This window comes from Halichoeres trimaculatus, unplaced genomic scaffold (assembly GCF_033239565.1).
Source record: "Halichoeres trimaculatus isolate MK-OKI-2021-1 unplaced genomic scaffold, fHalTri1.1 fHalTri1_scaffold_16, whole genome shotgun sequence".
NCBI lineage: Eukaryota > Metazoa > Chordata > Actinopteri > Labriformes > Labridae > Halichoeres > Halichoeres trimaculatus.
Window position 1 is genome coordinate 8,557,202 of NW_027437194.1, and position 20,125 is coordinate 8,577,326.

At 42.1% G+C, this 20,125-nt stretch overlaps 1 protein-coding gene across 1 annotated transcript in view; it reads right to left on the minus strand.

Annotated features, from left to right (window-relative positions):
* Positions 1-2,228: 2,228 nt before the first annotated feature.
* ap3b1a (adaptor related protein complex 3 subunit beta 1a) overlaps positions 2,229-20,125 on the minus strand; it is a 78,259-nt gene continuing 60,362 nt past the window's right edge. The window contains exons 26-27 of the mRNA XM_074691021.1: positions 19,773-19,911; positions 2,229-3,005 (exon numbers count right to left, since the gene is read on the minus strand). Of these exons, the coding sequence (XP_074547122.1) occupies positions 2,852-3,005; positions 19,773-19,911 (293 nt within the window). The 3' untranslated portion in view covers positions 2,229-2,851. The remainder of the gene's footprint in view (positions 3,006-19,772; positions 19,912-20,125) is intronic.

Below are 20,125 nucleotides of genomic sequence, written 5' to 3' on the forward strand. Positions count from 1 at the left end.
TATGAGCGCAGGCATTCCCTTTAAAAACTCTTCTCTGAGACCTGATTTGAAGTCTTACCTTAATCTAAACTTCACACGGACGTCAAAGTGAAAACTGCTCTCTAATATTTTCTGCTCAGGATGGAACAAAACTAGATGCAGCCCCAAATGCTAATACAACGCTAACATGCTCCAGATATGAGAGAAATTTGGATGCCTAAACATTTACGAACATACCTACCTAAATACCTTTAAGCTTTTCATGAAGCCTCTCAGATACTGTCTACTATTTCTAACATCCTGATAACACTTATACGCACTTCTTCATATCTATACCCAGAAAGCTATTGTATAACCTTTTGTTTGTCCTTCAAAGAGTCAGACATCATCCCCAGAAATCTTCCCTTTTCTCAGGAACTACTTAAATTTTTTTCTTGCCCAAATAGTTGAAGAATTACGGTAAAGAGAGCAGCTTGCATCATTTATTACCTGTGATTGAAATGTTGTTACAGTACTGTAATGTCCCTGGTATCACCGTAAAGCTAATACTTGAAGGGTTACGGTAATTCAAAGAGCACTTGTAAAATGGAAGCTTACCTGCTGCGGCAATTTCTAAAAAGTCAAAGGCTTCAGTCTGTTTTTTTTTAATCCTTTTATGAAGTTTGTAAATCTTTAAGTCATCTATTTATGCAGAAACAACAGGGTTTTAAGGTGTTTTTCTACTGGTGCTGTTCATGTGTAACAACTCCTGAAAATGTTCAGAATTTTCAAGATTCACCACAATATTTTCAACCTGACTATGTTTTTTTATCCAGACCATCAGCATGAGCATGCAAACATGACTGACATAACATAAGATCAATTTGCTTCTTTAATGTGAAAGTCTTTAACAGCAGAACTCGAACTTTGGATGCAGACCTGTGATTAAGTATCAGATGATTTTGAAGCTTCTGTAATGAGTTGTTCACTTGTTTTTAAAGATAGTGGATGGCAAAGCTGCACAGGGTCATGTGTTTGCCCAATGAGCCCACACTTTAACCTTAAATCAACCCTATTTATATCATTTCTACTGAAAGATGCTTGCAGCTAAATGCTTAACCCAAAGGGAGTGACATGTTTTATTTTCCAAGTTGTTATGGTTTCCTTTTTTTGCAAGTGATATGCTAACTGTTGATGTTTTTAACTTGTAAATAATAATTTATAGCTTGTTACAAAGTCTTTCAGCTCCATTTTATTGAATAATATCTAATTAAATTAGTTTTTTTTTGGTTAAGTTTTGCCTGGTTTCAAAAAAGTGTAACTCAAGCACTGACCAATCCTTGAAGAAACTGTAAAAACTCCCATCAGCTTCGTCTCGTTTGGAGCCAATCTCAGGAGGCTATCAGGCTAGCTTCGAATAATGCTAAGATATGCTGAAAGTGAGCTATTTAGCATACTTTTAACCTAACTAAAGTAGTTTGGTGTGCTTTTATGTCGGAAATGTCTGAAATGTTTGTTTACGAAGTGTTTATCTGTCAGTTTGTGAGTTTAACAGAAACACAAGTATCAGCGTCTTAAAAAGAATGAATGTGTGATATAATAATCCTTTAAGTGAGGGAGCTGTTTGACTCTCTTCCATGTGGCAGTGAATATGTATGATGTGTGTGAGTATCTGGCAGGCCTGACACAGCTCCTGTGTGTATGTGTGTGTGTGTGTGTGTGTGTGTGTGTGTGTAATGGGAACAGCTGGCTGAGGGAATGAGTACAGAGGGAGAGGTGATGGATGCGAGTGGAGCTCCTGTGACAGATGAGCTAACAGGTGTTCACCACAGCCCTCAGAGAGACACTATTTATGAGCCGGAAAAGACAGCCAGACGCAGAGCTCGCCACGCCACCGGCCTGCGCTGCGCTTTAACACATCACGTACATCTGCACGACTTCACTCCACACACACGAGGAGTCTGAAAGCTGTGGATGTAACACCTCTGGATTACTGAAAGCAGTTTTTAGACTTAAACCCTCAACTTCTTTTAACTTCCATTACTCTTATTCAACATTTTTCATCCAGTGAAATGTTTGAAATCATCCAAAAATATGTTCATCAAGTAGAAACATCAGAAAGAAAGTATTCGAGCAGCTTTCTTCATTCACAACACTGTGTTTGAGCCACGCTCGAGTAGAGGACCACAAACCGTCGGAGATGTTGGGATCACAGTCAGAGGAAAAGTAAAGAAGAAGGTTTTCACTTAAATTTACTTTATTATTCAGCACGAGGCGATACATTTAAAAAGACCTGTTTGATTTAAGTCTGGTGTGTGTTTGGGTTTCTAAAGAACATTATTTTCTCTTGGTGAAGGCACTTTGAGAGATTCAGGGAGGGGGTGGGAAGGCTGGAATGTAAAGCTACAACAGGGGCAGAAACTGGGTGGGGTAGACAAGTCAAAATAAAACAGAAATCCTGTTATTTTCTCTTTTCTTTTTCAACTTAAAAAGTTTTGGATTTTAAGGCTGATAAAATATACTTGAACACTGAAGCTTCAGGCAACTAAGTGTAGGTTGAAAGATTAACTGAACTCTCACAACGTGTGACCCATTCGTCATGTTTGGGTTCAGCCTCAAAGAAGTTAAATCTCTTATCACTTCCAAAAGTCTATCAGTGTGTTTGAAACAGAGGATCAACACTTTAATGAGCACTTTCACAGAATTATTCCTGCAGCTTAGGATGATCTCGCTCAGGCAGAAAATAAAAAGAAGTGCTGTGTTTTTCATTTCTTAGCTGCAGGAATAAAATCTGTAAAATCTCAAATGTAGTGCTGCTTCTTTTTACCTGAACTACAGGATGAAGGGATGAGGAGGAGGAGGAGGAAGGGAGGGAGAGAGGGTGGGAGTGGGTCTATGCCTGTGCGAGCGCCTGTTTGAGGTCTCGCAGCAACATGGACGCCATGACGCTCTTCTCTGTGTTGATGGTGAGCAGAGCGCTGGATGACTCCTTCAGCTCCAATGAGACCAAAACCAGAGCGCTGCTGCTGATGGTTCGTCCGGCAAATCTACAGAGGAGACAGAGAGAGAGGAGTTTGGGTCAGAGTCAGTTCTCCATTGGGATGCTGAGTGATGATGCACTGTGGAAGGAAGAAACTACATCCAAACTATGACTGTTCTGAGAGGAGCTGACATATTGAATATCAATAGCTTGTGCTCTATCTCTCTCCTGTTTATCTTTCTTCTGCTCTTCTGTCCTTTTTCTGTCTGACAGTTAGGCTCCAGTGTCCACCATCGCTACAAAATTAGTCATATAAATCGTTTTTTGGCAGAGAAAAACACAGATATCTGTGTTTTATCTCTTCTCACTTCTAAACTTGATCAGCCAGCTAAATTGGCGCTGATAATCTCATTTTAAAGTGTGGATTACAGTCTGGCAAATATCTAGAAGGGAGCTTTTTCAAGACCACTTTCAAACTTCTCACAGCCCCTTTAAGCAATAACTAGAGTTAGAATTGACTCTCAGATCAAAGCTGGAACTCTTTTTCACTTCAAAAAGTTCAGAAATTAAAATAAAAATTGAGACTTTTTCCTCCAGAGATCTGACTTTTATCAAATACATCCACAAATCAGCCCAGAATTCAGAGACAAAAGTTGGAATAATTCAGTTCAGAGAGGTAAACCAAACTTATCTTTACTTTTTATCGCTAACATGTTATAGTTTTAACAACTTTTTCCAAAAAAATGTTACCCTTCAAATAGATCACATTTACTTTAAACCTGTGGATTAAGTTGTATTTTTGACACTAATTACCAGCTCATGACTGTCTCGTGACCACAGGTCCTCACCCTAATCCCACATTTCTTCTGAGCTCATAAACGGTCGTGTTATAAAACACCTCACACCTTGTAATCACTCTTAATGAGAGGGAGAGACAAAGAGGGGAGAAGATGTGAGAGGAAACACAGTGAGCAGAGGAACAGACAGTCTATTATCCTGAGGTCTAAAGATCTATTAAGGCTGGGACACGCCCCCCGTGCCAGTCACACAGAGTTTGGCCTGTTTTTATGGACTCTGGGTGTCTATGAGGGTGTGGGAGCCTCTGGATGCCCTCTCCCACCAGCTCCCTCAGGACCACTGTCTCCTTGGATACCGTCCCTGCAGACCTGGGGCCAAACTTGGGCCCACATGGTCCCCTTTGAGAGTGCTAACAAGAGGCAGACAGGGGCTGTGACCCAGCGTGACCCTCTTTGAGGGGCGACGGAGCCTCCTCTGCAGCTCTCGTGGCTAACTCCCTGCCATCTGCCTCCATTTAGCACTACATCCCCGCAACAAAGACCCCCCATGGCAGCCTGCTTAGGCCTGACAAACAGCCCACAAAGAGCCCCACTTAGGCCTGACTGAAGCCGGTGAAGAGCCCCCGCAGGACGGCCTGTGGACAGGAGATGTCACAGAGCTGCAGCGGCAGCAAGTGTGGCTGGCACATCCACCAATTAGCATGCACACGTTAAAGACCAGGCAAAGGGGGGCACGTATACACAATGGAACAGCCCTGGCTCACAAACAGCAGAGTGTCTGGGGGAGTCTCCGGGGAGCTGCTAAATTATCATCAACAGAGGAGAGGGAGTTTATCAGGCAGCTCTCAGGGAGGACAGAGAGAGTCCTCCTCAGGCTTAATTAAAATATTAGCCTCTTCAGCAGGAAACACAAACCATTCATTCCCCCAGAAACAACAAGCTCTTTACTCCACACACACTTCTTTACATAATTCAGAGGATGCATAACTGATGTAGGAATCCAGAGATGTGCTCTCTCTGTCTCTATCTGCTCCACTTTGTTAAAGAAAAACACTTAATGTTACTTTAAATCTTTATTTATAGCAGCTTCTACAGAGCGGAAGTGTTTCAAAGTGCTACAAAATAAAGAAGAAACATCAAAAAACAACAAGAGAAGACAACAAGAAGAACATGCAGGAGGAGAAGAAACTAAATCAACAGCTTATTCATAAATAATGTGATTGTGTTAAGGCTGCTAAGTATCTCAGAGCATGAGTAAAAACAAAGTCTATGTAGTAAGGTCTCTTAACTCCATCTGGACTGTGCACAGACTGCTGGTATAAAGATAAAGCTCTGTACATTCTGCAGAAACTCACAACTCTTAAAGCTGATGCTTTTAGACAAATAGAATAGAATAGAAAAGAATAAATAAGATTTTTTTTTTTTTTTTAGAAAATGTGAGTTCAGAAAACACATCATAGGATATAAAACAAGGTATGGGTAGTGGTAAGATTGATTGATTTCACTTATCCATCTACTTTTATGATGATTCCATTATCAATTCCTCCCGTGAATTTTCTCTAAACAAAATTAGCCATTACAGGTTTTCGGTGTCAAAACATTTTTTTGAGTTTATAAGTAAGTAATTAGGAAATTAGTTAGTAGAGCTGAAAATCTCTGGACATAATTCGATAAAATAAGTAAAAATTGAGTGACTTTGGTGTACTGTTTTGTTGTTATTGACTGAAATAGGCCATTCAGTGTCTTGAAATGGTTATAGCAATGATTTATTTGTTTGAACACTGAGCTTGCCGTAGTTATTCTGAAGTCAGCCATGAAGTCAGTGTTTTTACATTCAGAGTTCTCAGTATCGTTTATATGAAAGTTAAAATTTTGTTTTAAAGCAAAAGTTATATGGATGTATGCTAACTGCTAGTATACAAAATCATAGACTGTATATAGAGTGGACAGTGTGGCTCCGCCATTTATCATTGTACGTTTTTGAAGCCAAATACCGCTGTCACAGGCACAGCCATTGAGCAGTTGTGCAGCCAGATTCTGCGCAGTAGAGACAATGAGGGATTCTGGGAGAATCTGAGTGGAGCTGGGTGACAAATATATATATATATATATATATATATATATATATATATATATATATATATATATATATATATATATATATATTATATATTATATAGTCTAATTACTTCTTGACTCTACCTCTTGACATATTTTACAATCCCCGAAAAAAACACATGAGTACGGCAGCTGTCAGTCATCATTAAATGTTATATACAGCCTCGTTTTTAACCTCGTATAACTACTGAAAACGAAACTTTTCAGAAAAAAAGAGGACTTGAGTACAAGGCAGCTAAATGAAAACTTCAAATCACCACAACAGTTGAACGTGACCACAGCCCATCTGGAATGGCTGGAAAGCTGGATTTTTTAACCTATACTGCAGCCAGCCACCAGGGGGAGCAGTTTTTGTGGAGACCTCACTTCGAGCCAAGCAAGTTGACGTCCATTTTTTTTACAGTCTATGATACCAATGCAATTCCCATATAAGTTAGCACCAAGCTAGTGCTAGGTTTTCCATATAGTTTTTGGTACATTAGGAGATGTATAACATGCTGAATTTATTGAAGAGAAATCTTGTACGATACAGAGATTTTATTTCTTTGCGTGTTCAGTTCTTCAGTAAAACTTTAAGTAGAAGATCTTGAATCTGTCATGGTTTGGGTTTTTGGTTTCTGTTTTTCTTGTGTTTTTGCCCTTGTGTTTCTTTGTATTCTGTTCTGGTTCTGTGTCACCTGTGTTAGTCTTGTGGAATGTCTGTGTCTCTTGTCTTTAGTTTGTGCTTCTTGTGGTTTTGATTTGCTTCTTGTCATGTGTTTGTCTTCTTGTGATCATTATTTCTAGTGTTCTGGTGTCTTATGTATTTAGTAGCTGTCTTGAGTTTCCCTGTGTTTGGTTTGGTTCTCCTAGTGTTTCCCTCCTTGTTGATTGCTCCTCATGTGTTTCACCTGTGTCTTGTTTCACACCTGTGCCAATCACTCCCTGTCTATATAGTCTCTGTGTTCAGTATGTTTCTTGTGGGTTCATTGTATGCTGTCCTTGTTTGCTGTTCCTGTCGCCGTGTCTTCGTGCCTCCTGTGTCTCCAGTGCTTTTTGTGAGTTCCTTAGTGTTTTTGGTTTTTGTTTCTTTTGTTGGAGTTTCATGTTTGGTTTAAGTTTTTGAGTTCAGTTTAAATAAAGTTTCATTTCCATCTGCATTTGGGTCCTCCACCTTTTTGGTTTTTTTCCCTCTGGACTTTTCCTGACAGAATGAACCCACCCAAAGAGGACCCAGCAGATTTTTTACTTTCTATGGACTTTTGTTCTAGAATTTCTTATTTTCAATCTTTTTTTCGTGGTCCTGAATGGATTAAGGAGGGCCAGAGTCAGTCTCCCTGGAGGGGAACCAGACTGGCCATTTTTCCTGGCACCCGGGGAGGCCGCCACAAGAGGCGTGGTGGTCCCCCACAGCCAGTCAGGACTACCAACCCTACCCTGCAACCAACAGGGCACCACCCACTCCCTGCTCCTGAGGACCTGCAGAGCAAAGCTCTTCTTTATGGGGTCCTTCCCAGCCCTGCTCCTTGCCCGGGGGTCCTGCCGAGCACCGTTCCTCGCCCGGAGGTCCTGCCGAGCACCGTTCCTCGCCCGGAGGTCCTGCCGAGCACCGTTCCTCGCCTGGAGGTCCTGCCGAGCACCAGTCCTCGCCCGGAGGTCCTGCCGAGCACCAGTCCTCGCCCGGAGGTCCTGCCGAGCACCAGTCCTCGCCCGGAGGTCCTGCCGAGCACCCTTCCACGCCCGGGGGTCCTGCCGAGCACCCTTCCTCGCCCGGAGGTCCTGCCAAGCACCAGTCCTCGCTCAGAGGTCCTGCCAAGCACCATTCCTCGCTTGGAGGTCCTGCCAAGCACCCTTCCTGGCTCGGAGGGCAAGACCCTGGTGGCTCTCGCAGCTCTCAGGTCGTCCCCAGTGACTCTCTCGGTTCAATGGCCGTCCCCAGTGACTCGCCCGGCCGTCCCAAGGCCGACTCCTGCTCCTCGCTCGGCCGTCCCCAGGCCGACACCTGTGCCTCGCTCGGCCGTCCCCAGGCCGACACCTGTGCCTCGCTCGGCCGTCCCCAGGCCGACACCTGTGCCTCGCTCGGCCGTCCCCAGGCCGACACCTGTGCCTCGCTCGGCCGTCCCCAGGCCGACACCTGTGCCTCGCTCGGCCGTCCCCAGGCCGACACCTCTTCCTCCCTCTCCTCCCAGGCCGACCCCAGTGCCTCGCTCGGCCGTCTCCAGGCCGACCCCTGCTCCTCGCCCGGCCGTTCCCAGGCCTACTCCTGCTCCTCGCCCGGCCGTCCCCAGGCCGACACCTGCGCCTCGCTCGGCCGTCCCCAGGCCGACACCTGCGCCTCGCTCGGCCGTCCCCAGGCCGACACCTGCGCCTCTCTCGGCCGTCCCCAGGCCGACACCTGCGCCTCGCTCGGTCGTCCCCAGGCCGACACCAGTGCCCCGCTCGGCTCCCAGGCCGACACCAGTGCCCCGCTCGGCTCCCAGGCCGACACCAGTGCCTTGCTCGGCTCCCAGGCCGACACCAGTGCCCCGCTCGGCTCCCAGGCCGACACCAGTGCCCCGCTCGGCTCCCAGGCCGACACCAGTGCCCCGCTCGGCTCCCAGGCCGACACCAGTGCCCCGCTCGGCTCCCAGGCCGACACCAGTGCCCCGCTCGGCTCCCAGGCCGACACCAGTGCCCCGCTCGGCTCCCAGGCCGATACCTGTGCCCCGCTCGGCTGCCCCCAGGCCGACACCTGTGCCTGGCTTAGCTCCCCGGCAGACACCTGCTCCTGGCTTGGCTTCCATGCTGACACCTTCTCCTGTTGCTTTTCGTTGCCAGCCAGCTGGCCTGCCCCCTGAACAGTCTCCTTCGTGTGGCCTGCCACCTGGCCGGCTCCCTGAACAGTCCCCTTCGTGTGGCCCGTCACCTGGCCGGCCTCCTGTACAGCCTCCTTCTTGTGGCCCGCCACCTGGCTGGCTCCCTGAACAGTCTCCTGCGTGTGGCCCGTCACCTGGCCGGCCTCCTGAACATTCTCCCTCGTTTGGCCGGCCTCCTGAACATTCTCCCTCGTGTGGCTGGCCACCTGGCCGGCCTCCTGAACATTCTCCTTTGCGTGGCTCGGCACCTGGCCGGCCTTTTGAACTTTGCCTTTTGTGCGGCCCACTACCTGGCCGGCCTCCGTGACTTTTTGTGTACTGTGTCCCTCCGGCCTTGCCCCCTCCACCCGCCCGAGTTGGGCCTTCAGAGATTTTTGTTTTTTCTTTTTTTGGACATCTGGTATCTGTCCTTTGAGGGGGGGTACTGTCATGGTTTGGGTTTTTGGTTTCTGTTTTTCTTGTGTTTTTGCCCTTGTGTTTCTTTGTATTCTGTTCTGGTTCTGTGTCACCTGTGTTAGTCTTGTGGAATGTCTGTGTCTCTTGTCTTTAGTTTGTGCTTCTTGTGGTTTTGATTTGCTTCTTGTCATGTGTTTGTCTTCTTGTGATCATTATTTCTAGTGTTCTGGTGTCTTATGTATTTAGTAGCTGTCTTGAGTTTCCCTGTGTTTGGTTTGGTTCTCCTAGTGTTTCCCTCCTTGTTGATTGCTCCTCATGTGTTTCACCTGTGTCTTGTTTCACACCTGTGCCAATCACTCCCTGTCTATATAGTCTCTGTGTTCAGTAGGTTTCTTGTGGGTTCATTGTATGCTGTCCTTGTTTGCTGTTCCTGTCGCCGTGTCTTCGTGCCTCCTGTGTCTCCAGTGCTTTTTGTGAGTTCCTTAGTGTTTTTGGTTTTTGTTTCTTTTGTTGGAGTTTCATGTTTGGTTTAAGTTTTTGAGTTCAGTTTAAATAAAGTTTCATTTCCATCTGCATTTGGGTCCTCCACCTTTTTGGTTTTTTTCCCTCTGGACTTTTCCTGACAGAATCAGACTTTTCTTGGAAAACTGTGATCCAACTGCTTTTTAAAAACCCCCATAAATTTTTGAGAATGTTGGAGGGTCTTTTATGTTACATATCATAAATCATGGGATATGAGACAGTGTTGTATTGAAAAAGTGTTGAAGGCTGCTTTGCTTTTGTCATTTTTTTTCTGTAAAAAGGCACTGTGTTGTGCTATGAATATGTGTTTAGAGTGATGTCTTTTTCAAACATAGATAAAAATGAATATTGGAAAAAAGATAGCTACAGGGAATAGTTAACGTAAGGTTCGGCTGCTCCGATGTAACGTAAAGAATAGACAAGGAGTCCTTAAGCATGAAGGCTAATGATGTAAATGGATTGAACTATTTCTTATCGATTCTTTACAGGAACCGGTTATTGATACCCATTCCGACACAAGACTAGATTTAAGTTATGAAATGGAGCAGAAAAGGCAAAAAAAATACTCTCTTTAATGGATAAAAATGTTGTTTTCAGGTCAGGATAGTCAGAATATAAAAAACAACCTTAATAAAATCCAAATCCTGATCCAAAAAAATCCTGTCATATATTCCACGTATCGCCCCCGAATGGAGAAGACACTGCAGAAAACTGGGCACTGATGGCACAAGGATGTTTGACCTGTGGCCTGATCTGTTGAAGCGTTAGGTTAAAAAAAAAAAAAAGGTCTGATTTGCAGTTGAAATTCACATGAAGAGACCGAAATGAGTTCATTTATGCTTAAACATGTCATCTCCTGTGTTGGATTAAAGTAAAAATATGAATACGAAACACTGTGAGCAGATCCTGTGTCCTCTTCTGCCCCCCTGTCAGCAGCCTGAGGTGTCTCTCTGCTCCCTGTGGCTTTGCTAATGGATTTAGGATATAAATCTATCATTTACTCGGCCAGTTAACACTACCCTCAGGCTGCTTCACGTCCCCTCAGGAGGAGCTGCTGCTGCAGCTTTTGTCCACATGTGGAAGAAAAAAACAACAGCATGTTAAATATCCTGCAGTCTGCCTCACATCCAGATCTAACTCAACATCAAGGCTTTTAGGGTCGTAGAAAAGGAAGACTAAAGGACAAGCAGGGCCTTAAATGGGTCATTGGTATTCTCCGTGCTCTCCACATAGCGGGCTAAACACTGGATTAATTGCAGTGTATGGAAAGAAAAGCAAAGCATAACCCCTGGACTTAGAGCGGGAGGATTGGCATCGATCGGCGGGGCTGCAGCTAAGCATCGCTCTCCAATTATCTGTGATTCTCCTCAGTGTGGAGAGCCTGTGTGCCATCTGCCTCCCCTCCACCCTGCCACTGTGAACACAAAGCGGGCTTCACCTTTACATTCAACCTCATGCAGAGAGGACAATGATTCTGAGACAGAGAGGCAGAGACTTAACCCTGAGCAGGAACAAGAAGCCTCAGCAGCCTGAGATGGTCCAGCGAGAGGAGATTCAGACAGGGCTGCAGAGATGAGAGCCTCTACATTAGAGCTTCGACAAAGATCTGGATGAGAAAAGCTTTAACAGAGCACAGCACAGGGGAAGAAGCACGCAAAGTTTGCTGATAAGCAGCACCGACTTGTTTCCAAAGCTATAAATGCAACACCAAAAAGTGGGTCCAGTGTTTGCTTGTTGCAGCTCTTGCAGAAATATCAACAGCCTGAACCAAGCTCCTGCAGTTAAAGGCAGACGACAAACAATCAGTATAGGAAGAGTGACAAATATGGATTGGTATGCTGTTAAAATCAAAAATAAGCTCTTAACCTGTTAAAATGTGTAGTTTGCAATTCTGTTGGTATCATAGTATTTTATCTGACATTTCCACCATTTTTAACAGATTAAAGATTCAGTACCATTGAATTGTTGAATGGTGTAACCACAAAAACATGACAAGTATAAATAATTATGAAGTTATGGAAGCAGACTGATGAAATAAGTTATTGTTATGAAATATAACCTCAAAGTTTATTTTAAATATTTCATTATTAAACTTTTTAATATGGGTTTTGTTGTACTGAGCAAGTTAGTATGCCATAGACATCAATGTTTTCTCTCTTCTGTCAGTGGGTTTAAATTTTCATTTTTTTACAGTGTAGCAGACTGATAAAATCATAGCTATTATTTTGCGCAATATCAGCTTTTTTATGAGAAACACGGGAAACATTGCACCAACTGACATTTGTTTTACCCCTAAATTGCTGAACCTCACTCATCCTGCAAAGGAAACTGACCCTATGTGTGAACAGCAGAAAAGCTGACCCTAAGTCCACAACCATGCCTCGATTTAACCCAACATCAAGAAAGTTTCAGGAATCATCAAGACAACATTTACAAAATGGGTAGCAAACGGATTCCTTTAAAATTTATTTCTTATTAAAATTTTATCTAAAACAAACTTTTTTTCTTTTTTTTTATATCAAAATCAAGACGTTTGATTAAATTTAAGTTCTTAGAAGCTTTAAAATGATTTTTGGTGTTCTTTCTATTTGTCTTATTGCTGGACATTGTATACACAGTAGTAAATATGGAAAATGTTCAATGTGAAATATTTGAGTCAATGAGAAATGCCTGATGGAACATTAAGCCTAACGTATGATATTGTACCATATCTGCCCAAATTGGATTCAGATTGATATCAGAATATTTTGTATTGTATATGAAATAAGGCACTGTATAGTATCAAGGTCAAAGGTTCAAGGTGACTTAATTTCAAGATGATCAGATAAGATGAAATGATGAGATAAGATGAGTCAGATATATACTTTTGGATAGATTTAGTTTGCAGTGAATGAGTTGCCTTCTATTAACAAAACCTAAGAACCTGCATGAGACAAGACATGATGACTACTAAACAATGAAAAGCCCATAAAAACAAAAAATAAGTCATTGATAATAACAAGATAAAAATAAAAAAGGTAAGGAATATATCAGATCTTTCGTTGGTCAATAAAAATGATTTTGATAAAACAATTTTAAGAACGCAGTCGGTAAAGACAAAATAAAATGATCCATTAACAGATAATACATAGAATATATGTATTGAGCCACATTTTTTCCACCTCTGACGTTTGTACCCTACTTTGTAGCCATTTACAACTTTTTTCTAATCCGACCCTGAATCTAAACTCGATGCAAAAATTCAACCAGAAATCTGGAGCTTTGAATTTTGAGGCTGTTTCTGGGTATCAAAGCTCCATCCTGTTTCTTCTTGGGCAGCTGGATGAGTGTCCTTCAACAGAGTGGTCAGCAAGCCAGGCCAGACTCTCTGAGCCGGCTCAGACCAGGCAGATGGCCACAGCTATTAGCCCCAATTAGAAGCAGGAAGCCTCCATGCATCTGCAGAGCTGGAGCATACGGCCGAGGCAGACGACAGAGGAAGAGTAGAAAATGTGAAGAACATGCAAATAGATCATACGCCACACTGCCTGCTAAAGCCATCCATAACACAAGGAGCAGACATTTAATTAGCAGGGATATAAATGATCGTCAATTAAGATTTTAATAGGAACAAGAATTCAACTTCACAGGATTCAGTGTAATCTAATGAAATCAAAGTGTAAGGTAAAGAGAAAGTAGAGCTTATAAATCACCCGCCTCACTTTCCCCTTCTCTTTTTTCTTTTTGGAAAATTAGTCTCTAAGCAGACAGATTGGCAATGCATGCAAAATTCGATCAAATTTGCTTTCAAACGGACTGAAAAATAGAGCACATTTATTCTATTCCGCCTGTTTAGACATAAACAAGAACAGCGTTTTCTACATTTGCTTTCCTGCTTGATTTATTGCCATCCTCCTTTCCAGCAATCAATTTCTTGTGTTTCAGTGGCGTCCACACACCACCCCCCCTCGGCTCCAGCTCAGCGCCTATTTGGAAAAAGCAGTGCTGCACCCTGCTGGTCGACCCAGGGAGCACAGGGTAGACAGTTGCTTTGTCAAACAGAGTGTGTGTGTGTGTTAGTTTCTGAGTGTTTCTGCTGTTTCATTCAGGGGCTTCATTTTTAAATCCTGTTTCCACACCAAACTCAAACTGTGGCTCCTCCAGGGGGCAGGTAGTCTGTGTGATCTTACCCAGATTAGAGACTCTTTCTCTGGGGAGCACAGAGGAGAAGAGAGGGCCCTACGTGGAGGTCACCTCACACATCACAGTTAATGCAGAGTGACCTCCACAATAAGCTCTCAGTGGATGTATCTGATCAGATCAATTAATCCGCTGCGTGTGTGTGATAGAAAGAGAGAGAGGATGTGTGTGTGTGTGTGTGTGTGTGTGTGTGTGTGTGTGTGTGTGTGTGTGTGTGTGTGTGTGTGTGTTACTCAAAGTATCGAGGGCACAAAAACGCCAAGAGTGGAACCATCACTTGAGAAAGGATGAGCTGAAATCTAATCAACGATTTTGATGTCTTGTTGATGTTTTCGAGCTTCAGTTCAGAAAAAAGCTTCAAAGTGCAAAAATATATTTTCTTTTCCCCCTTTTCTGTTAAAAATGTAATAATTCAGACTGTTTTTTCCCCATTTAATGGCCTTGTATTGGTTGGTTCAAGTAGGAGGAGGATGCAGCCTAAAGAAATACGCCAAATGTGTTTTACTGCATGTTGCTGTACCAAACACCGTTTTATTCTTGAACTCTCTTTAAAAAGCTCTCATAATGATGGTTGCTGCAAATGCTCTCGAGTAAAAAGTGAGAAAGAAATCATGACAGAGGCTGAAACTCCTGCACGATGTGTGATAACAGAGTCATGTCAGGGTAATCCTCTCAAAAAGAACTGTACTACTGTCTTCAACACCACCAAATTATGCTCATTCATATCCTTTTTAAGCCAGATTTATGTTGTAAGCTGCTCTTGTTGAAGTATTTCTATATTCAATGATAAAGTATAAGCATATTTATGCTGTTTATATTTCATCCTTTAGCTCAGGCTTGCATTGGCCAGTTAATCAATCAATGTACTCCAAGATGACTCTGAAACCCTCTAGAAACTTGATTCAAGAACTCCTGAAATGCTAAAAAATGTCTAATAGTTAATTTTTTTTACCCTCTACCATGTAGCTCAACCCTTTGGTAGAGCACTTTTTGAGTAGTTATATCCCATTGGAAATTTGTTGAACCGAGTAAAACCTGGTTGTCTCTACAAAAAAAAAATATGTTTTTCTTGGATGGAATGTTACAGGGTCAAAATCATACAGACTTCACATCCCTTGCATTTAAAAAGTGAAAGTTAAAAGGGTTAAAAACCAAGCTTACTGAGGCGCAGGTTTAGCAAGAAGCAGGTTGGAAGCTACGATTCCAACCTGCTTCCCCTTTCCTGTCTGTTCAATCCACAGTCCTACCTTCTCGGACTAAAGGCATAAAAGCCCAGAATGTAACTTGTAAAAGAATAAAATCATGGTTATGTTAAAATACAGTTGTGTTGTGGCCAAAATGATGAGAGCACCTGACAGACCTGAAACCTTTTTTGCCTCCAAATCCTGATCCTGAAACATGCAGATGGTTTTGCTGAACATTGTTTTTACCTACTTTGAACCCGAATATTTGGTTTGACCACTTTTTGCAGCAATTACAGCAGCACATGTCTCCGGCATACTGCCACTATGAGAGCTTGAATGCCAATGCTATCACATGACTTCTGCAGCTTGAAACAAAGGCTTCATTCAAAGGTTCAACTGATTCATCTGCTCTATTTTCTAACTTGCAAAAGTTTGCTTGATGAGGTTTAAGTCTGGACTTGAGGGAGCCAGTCCATCATATTCATGTTGTTTCTGTTAGTTGTTTGATAAGGAAAACGACCTAAATCTCCCCATGATGGCTCTATTTCATGGTAACTAAAGCATAAAGATGACTTTATAGATATTTTATTCATCTTATTTGTTTTCATTTGTATTTAACAGCCAATTAAACAAAACAACTGAAACAACTTCAGTAAGGATTGTGTACTATTAATTTTTTACTACCACTGTATAAAAATTGGTTGAGGCTTCTTCTGGTGGATAATTTTCTAGATTAAATGAGCCTTAAATATCTGAGCAAGTCAGGTCTTTGTGTTGCTCCTTGAACAAATAGTACCATTTTAAAGGAAGCTAACGCTAAAGCTAGCTATTCTGCAACCAAAGAGTCTTCAAGAGGACTTCTGGTGTTTTTGAACCTGGGTGAAGGTTCTACTGACATATTAGGGGGTCTTGGATGTTTTTAAGAATCAAAGGAGGAAATAAAGAGAAAGAAAAAAGCTCAATGTTCCTGTGTATACTCATTGCAAATAGAGTCAAATGGCGATCTCGATGTTAATGTTTAGGATGTTTTTGTATGACTGAAAGTCTTGAATCCAAAGAGGTTAAATTTTATCTGAGAGTTGAGTGCTAAAAACAAGAAATGATCACATATTTAGAGATTCAAGATGTCTATATAAATATAACATTTCATCAATTCAGTAGTTGGACAAAGATAAATTTCACCTTTCATCTTAAAAATGTTGATCAGTCCAAAATGATAAGAACATCAGAGATCAATTGATATCTTAATTTTAACACATAAAAGAGTTAAATTAGCATCAAAAGTTGTTAAAAAGACCAAAAAGTGAGCCAGAACAAGCATATCAAATGAAACCTTCAACAACAAGCAAACAGTAAATGTGGAAAAAGAAGGGAGATGGTGCTTGTTCATATTCTACTATTCAGAAACTATAAAACAAACAGGCATCCTGTGTCAGGACTTGATATTAAATTTGAGAGCCTGTGCAGTCTGTGGCACCAAATGCAAAACCTGAATGAACATATCTGGAGGAACAATATGCATAAATGAAACATAAATTTGTTTTTTAGGATGTCTTAGGACCCCATGACACAGAGCCAGTCCTCTTAGACTCCAGAGTGAACAGAGAGTCTTCGTTATGATAAGAGTGAGGGGGAACATCTTCCTCTGCAGCCGTCACACAGACACACACAGATTGATAGCATGGACTCATTTCAGCTATCAGTTATTCTGAATGAGGTGTGGGCTTATTGGATGCAGGCCTCGCATTGATTTCCTCTCACTCCCTCAGCTCGCCATGCCCTCGCGCTGCTCTAACTGTCCCGTACTCATCCTCTGTCTCCTCCATTTTTACACTGCCGGATCCTGGAACTACAAAGACCTACAGGAGCATCACGCAGAGACGAGGAGACGGGCAGGACGGGGTGCAGCGCGGAGGGACAAAGAGGAAGTGAAAGAGAGACAGATGGAGGCGCAGAGATGAAGGGAGAAAGAGACAGAGCAGGAAACAGAGGGAGAGAGGGAGGTGTAATTATCTATCAGGTGTTCGGGTGTGCGTGACAGAGGAGGAAGCTCATTAGCACACTCTGTGTACACCAATTACACAGCCAGGCTTCTCAGGGCATTCCCCTGGCGTGTGTGTGTGTGTGTTTGTGTGTGTGGCAGCACACCTTTATTCCACGATACTCCACATACAGTATCTCAACAGTCTTGAAGCATCTCAGATGGTGAGGTGTTGTTGTCAAAGATAATGTCCCACACCAGGTAATCTCAAACTATCAGAGTCTATCATGTCTTTCTGGGGCTCTTGCAGGAAAGAGAAATGTTTTGAGGCCTGGCGTTAATTCCTGTATGAAATCAACACTGTACATTAGGTTCTCCCAGATACAACACATAAGCGTAAACACACAGTCTGACATGCACCTGTTTTAAAATGTAACTTTATCTTGAAATGATGCAGAATGCAAGCTGCCCTGTGATTGGTCCACTGGGCAGCATGGTTATAACACTTCCTGAATCACCGTTTATTGGCTGCGCATTTAATCTCTGCTGACCTCTTCTATCAATTTCCTCTTCAAAGTAATTTTTACTGATCAAGGCAACATTTATCATCTCCAATTTAACAGAATACACCCACAGTCACCAAAGTTCCCTGTGGATAAAACAGGAAACATTGAAGGGATTTTACAAGCACAGAAATCACAGCGCCTACAAGTGTTTAGGAGTAGTATTGCAAAGCGATGTGGATACAATAGCATACAGTAATGCATTGCTCAAGACCAGCATTGGCTAGGGGTCATAAAATGCCTTTGAAAATCAAAACCTATTTACAAGTGCATATTTTCTCAATTATTCTAAAAACTATAAACAAAATATGCAGGTTAAATTTTATATAAAAGAATGCAAGTGAAATGTTTGATTTATTTTCCCCACATTTCTTTGTTAAAGACCCAGAGGTGACTAAACCAGGATAATGACAGTATCAGGAGGGGGATGAATTTAAGACTTTTTTATTGGTTTTTGTCTATTTTAGGATTAATTATTAGTGCAGGGAGTCACCAGTCTATGGCACAGATATTTTGGGGGCTGTAGGCTGGAAAGTTTTGGAGCCCCTGCTATAGTGTAGGGCCAATGCAGAAGTATAAACCACCGTTAAAGTCTCACGCTAATGTTTTGTTTATCATATAAAAAAAGAAAGGCAGTATTTCAGTCTGCAAGGACTTGTTCTGAAAACCAGAAGGTTGCTGGTTCATTTGTACACTAGGACTTGAGTATGCTTGAGAGGTGCTGGTTCACTTCCTGGATGCTGAAAGACCAGGAATTTTCAAAGTTGGAAACTTCCCATGGGAATTCATAATAAGTAAATATAGCAAGGGTTATTATAATGTAGCATAATTTTGGCTGAAATAACCAGATTTAATGCAAGTTTACTTGAATATCTACCTTCTGTTACTTCATATATGTCTACTGCTGCTACTTTTTCTCACTTGCCACCACAACTACACTACTGCCACTACTACCATGTTTTTCTTTTGATTGCACCTTACCATCACCTACTGCACCATTGGACCCCGTTACTTTTGTACCTTAATACTACTTTTTGCATTTTATCTCTATACTGAAAAACAGTGGCCACTACAAACGGAATTTTTTCCTGTACACGCCTGCTACACACAGAGTGATAATAAAGTCTGTCCAAGTCTTATCTTAAACCACATAGCAGCACTTTGCTGACTGCAGGGCTGTTGAGGCCATGCTCCCTTTATGCACTGTGCATGATGCTCTCAGCACAAGATCTTTAAAGGCACCACCTGATACAGTCACATGAGTTTTGACAAAAAAAAATAAAAAATAAAAAAAAAAACAATCCAGAACATTTACAAATTTCCCAAGCTTAACTTCGCATGGAAGTTTCTGGAAATTTTCCACTCCTTTGCAACCGTACTGAAGACCAACTCAGCAGCTGCTTGCACTACCATTGTTGAACCAAGACATGCAAACACTGAAAAAAATTAAATCAAAGCAAGTGTTTTTGTCTTATTTTTAGCAAAATTGTCTTATTAAGACTTAATATTAGCCACGTTTACATGACCCGCCCAGAAAAAAAATATTTTAAGAGACTGAGCAGATTTTTTGTCAGGTTTCTTGAAATAAGATTAATGTCCCAATACAAGAAACAACACACGTATAGCCTTTTCCCCAAATTGGCAGATCATTTTCACTCCCAACAAGAATTTAGGGGTCATTTTTGTCTTACAATATGTTGAAATAAGACATTGTAAGGTGAATGTGGCTCATATTAAATCTAATAAGACAATTTATACTAAAAATCGAACAAAGGCACTTGTTTGATTTCAGTTTTTGCAAAAAACAAGTGGTCTCACTGTACTGACCAACCAAAACATATTAAACTCTCAGGTGGAGGAAGAGATTCACATGTTAATTTGAAGCAAATATATGTGGCTCTGACTGTTTATGCTGGACTCTGCAGATACAGAATAGAACGCTGAAGGAGCCACGTTTCACAAATAAAAGGATAATATACACTTAGCTCTAAAGAGGTCAGAGGTCAGAGGAAAGATGTGGAAAGTTAAGCTTCAGTGTCAACAAGGTGAGACGGTAAAGTTTGTCTTTTCATTAAGTGTGACAGCATCTGTCAAAGACTTTGGTTGATTTGTGACAAAACAAGCGAGAAGAAAAACAGATGAAGAATAAAGAGCAAACGTGTGAGGCAGCCTCATGTTGTTTCTGTAAATAAGCTGGAGAGAGATTTTCTGCCTGTGTGGGAAGAAAAGGACACAGAAATATGAAATCTGGACTCTTTACCTGTGCATGTTGTTCTGACTGGATGAAACCACCCCAACGTTGGCCACGGACAGCACCTGCTTGTTGATGGCCTGGCTGGGGGTGTTTGCCGTTGCCATAGTGATGGTTGCAGAGGTCTCGTTCATGCCAAGGAGTTTACCTGAGGAGAGAGGAGACAACACGGTTACAAACAGCTGAGGAAACATGCATCTGATTCTGTTTAGACTGTAAATACAAGGGTCTGTCATCTTAAAGTGGCAAACATCACAAATGTACATCAATTGTCTTTAGAGTGAGCGTTTTTAAGAGCTGGTTTCAGTACAAAAGAAGAAAATAAAACAGATTTAAAGCTGACTTAAATGGAGGAAGCTTCA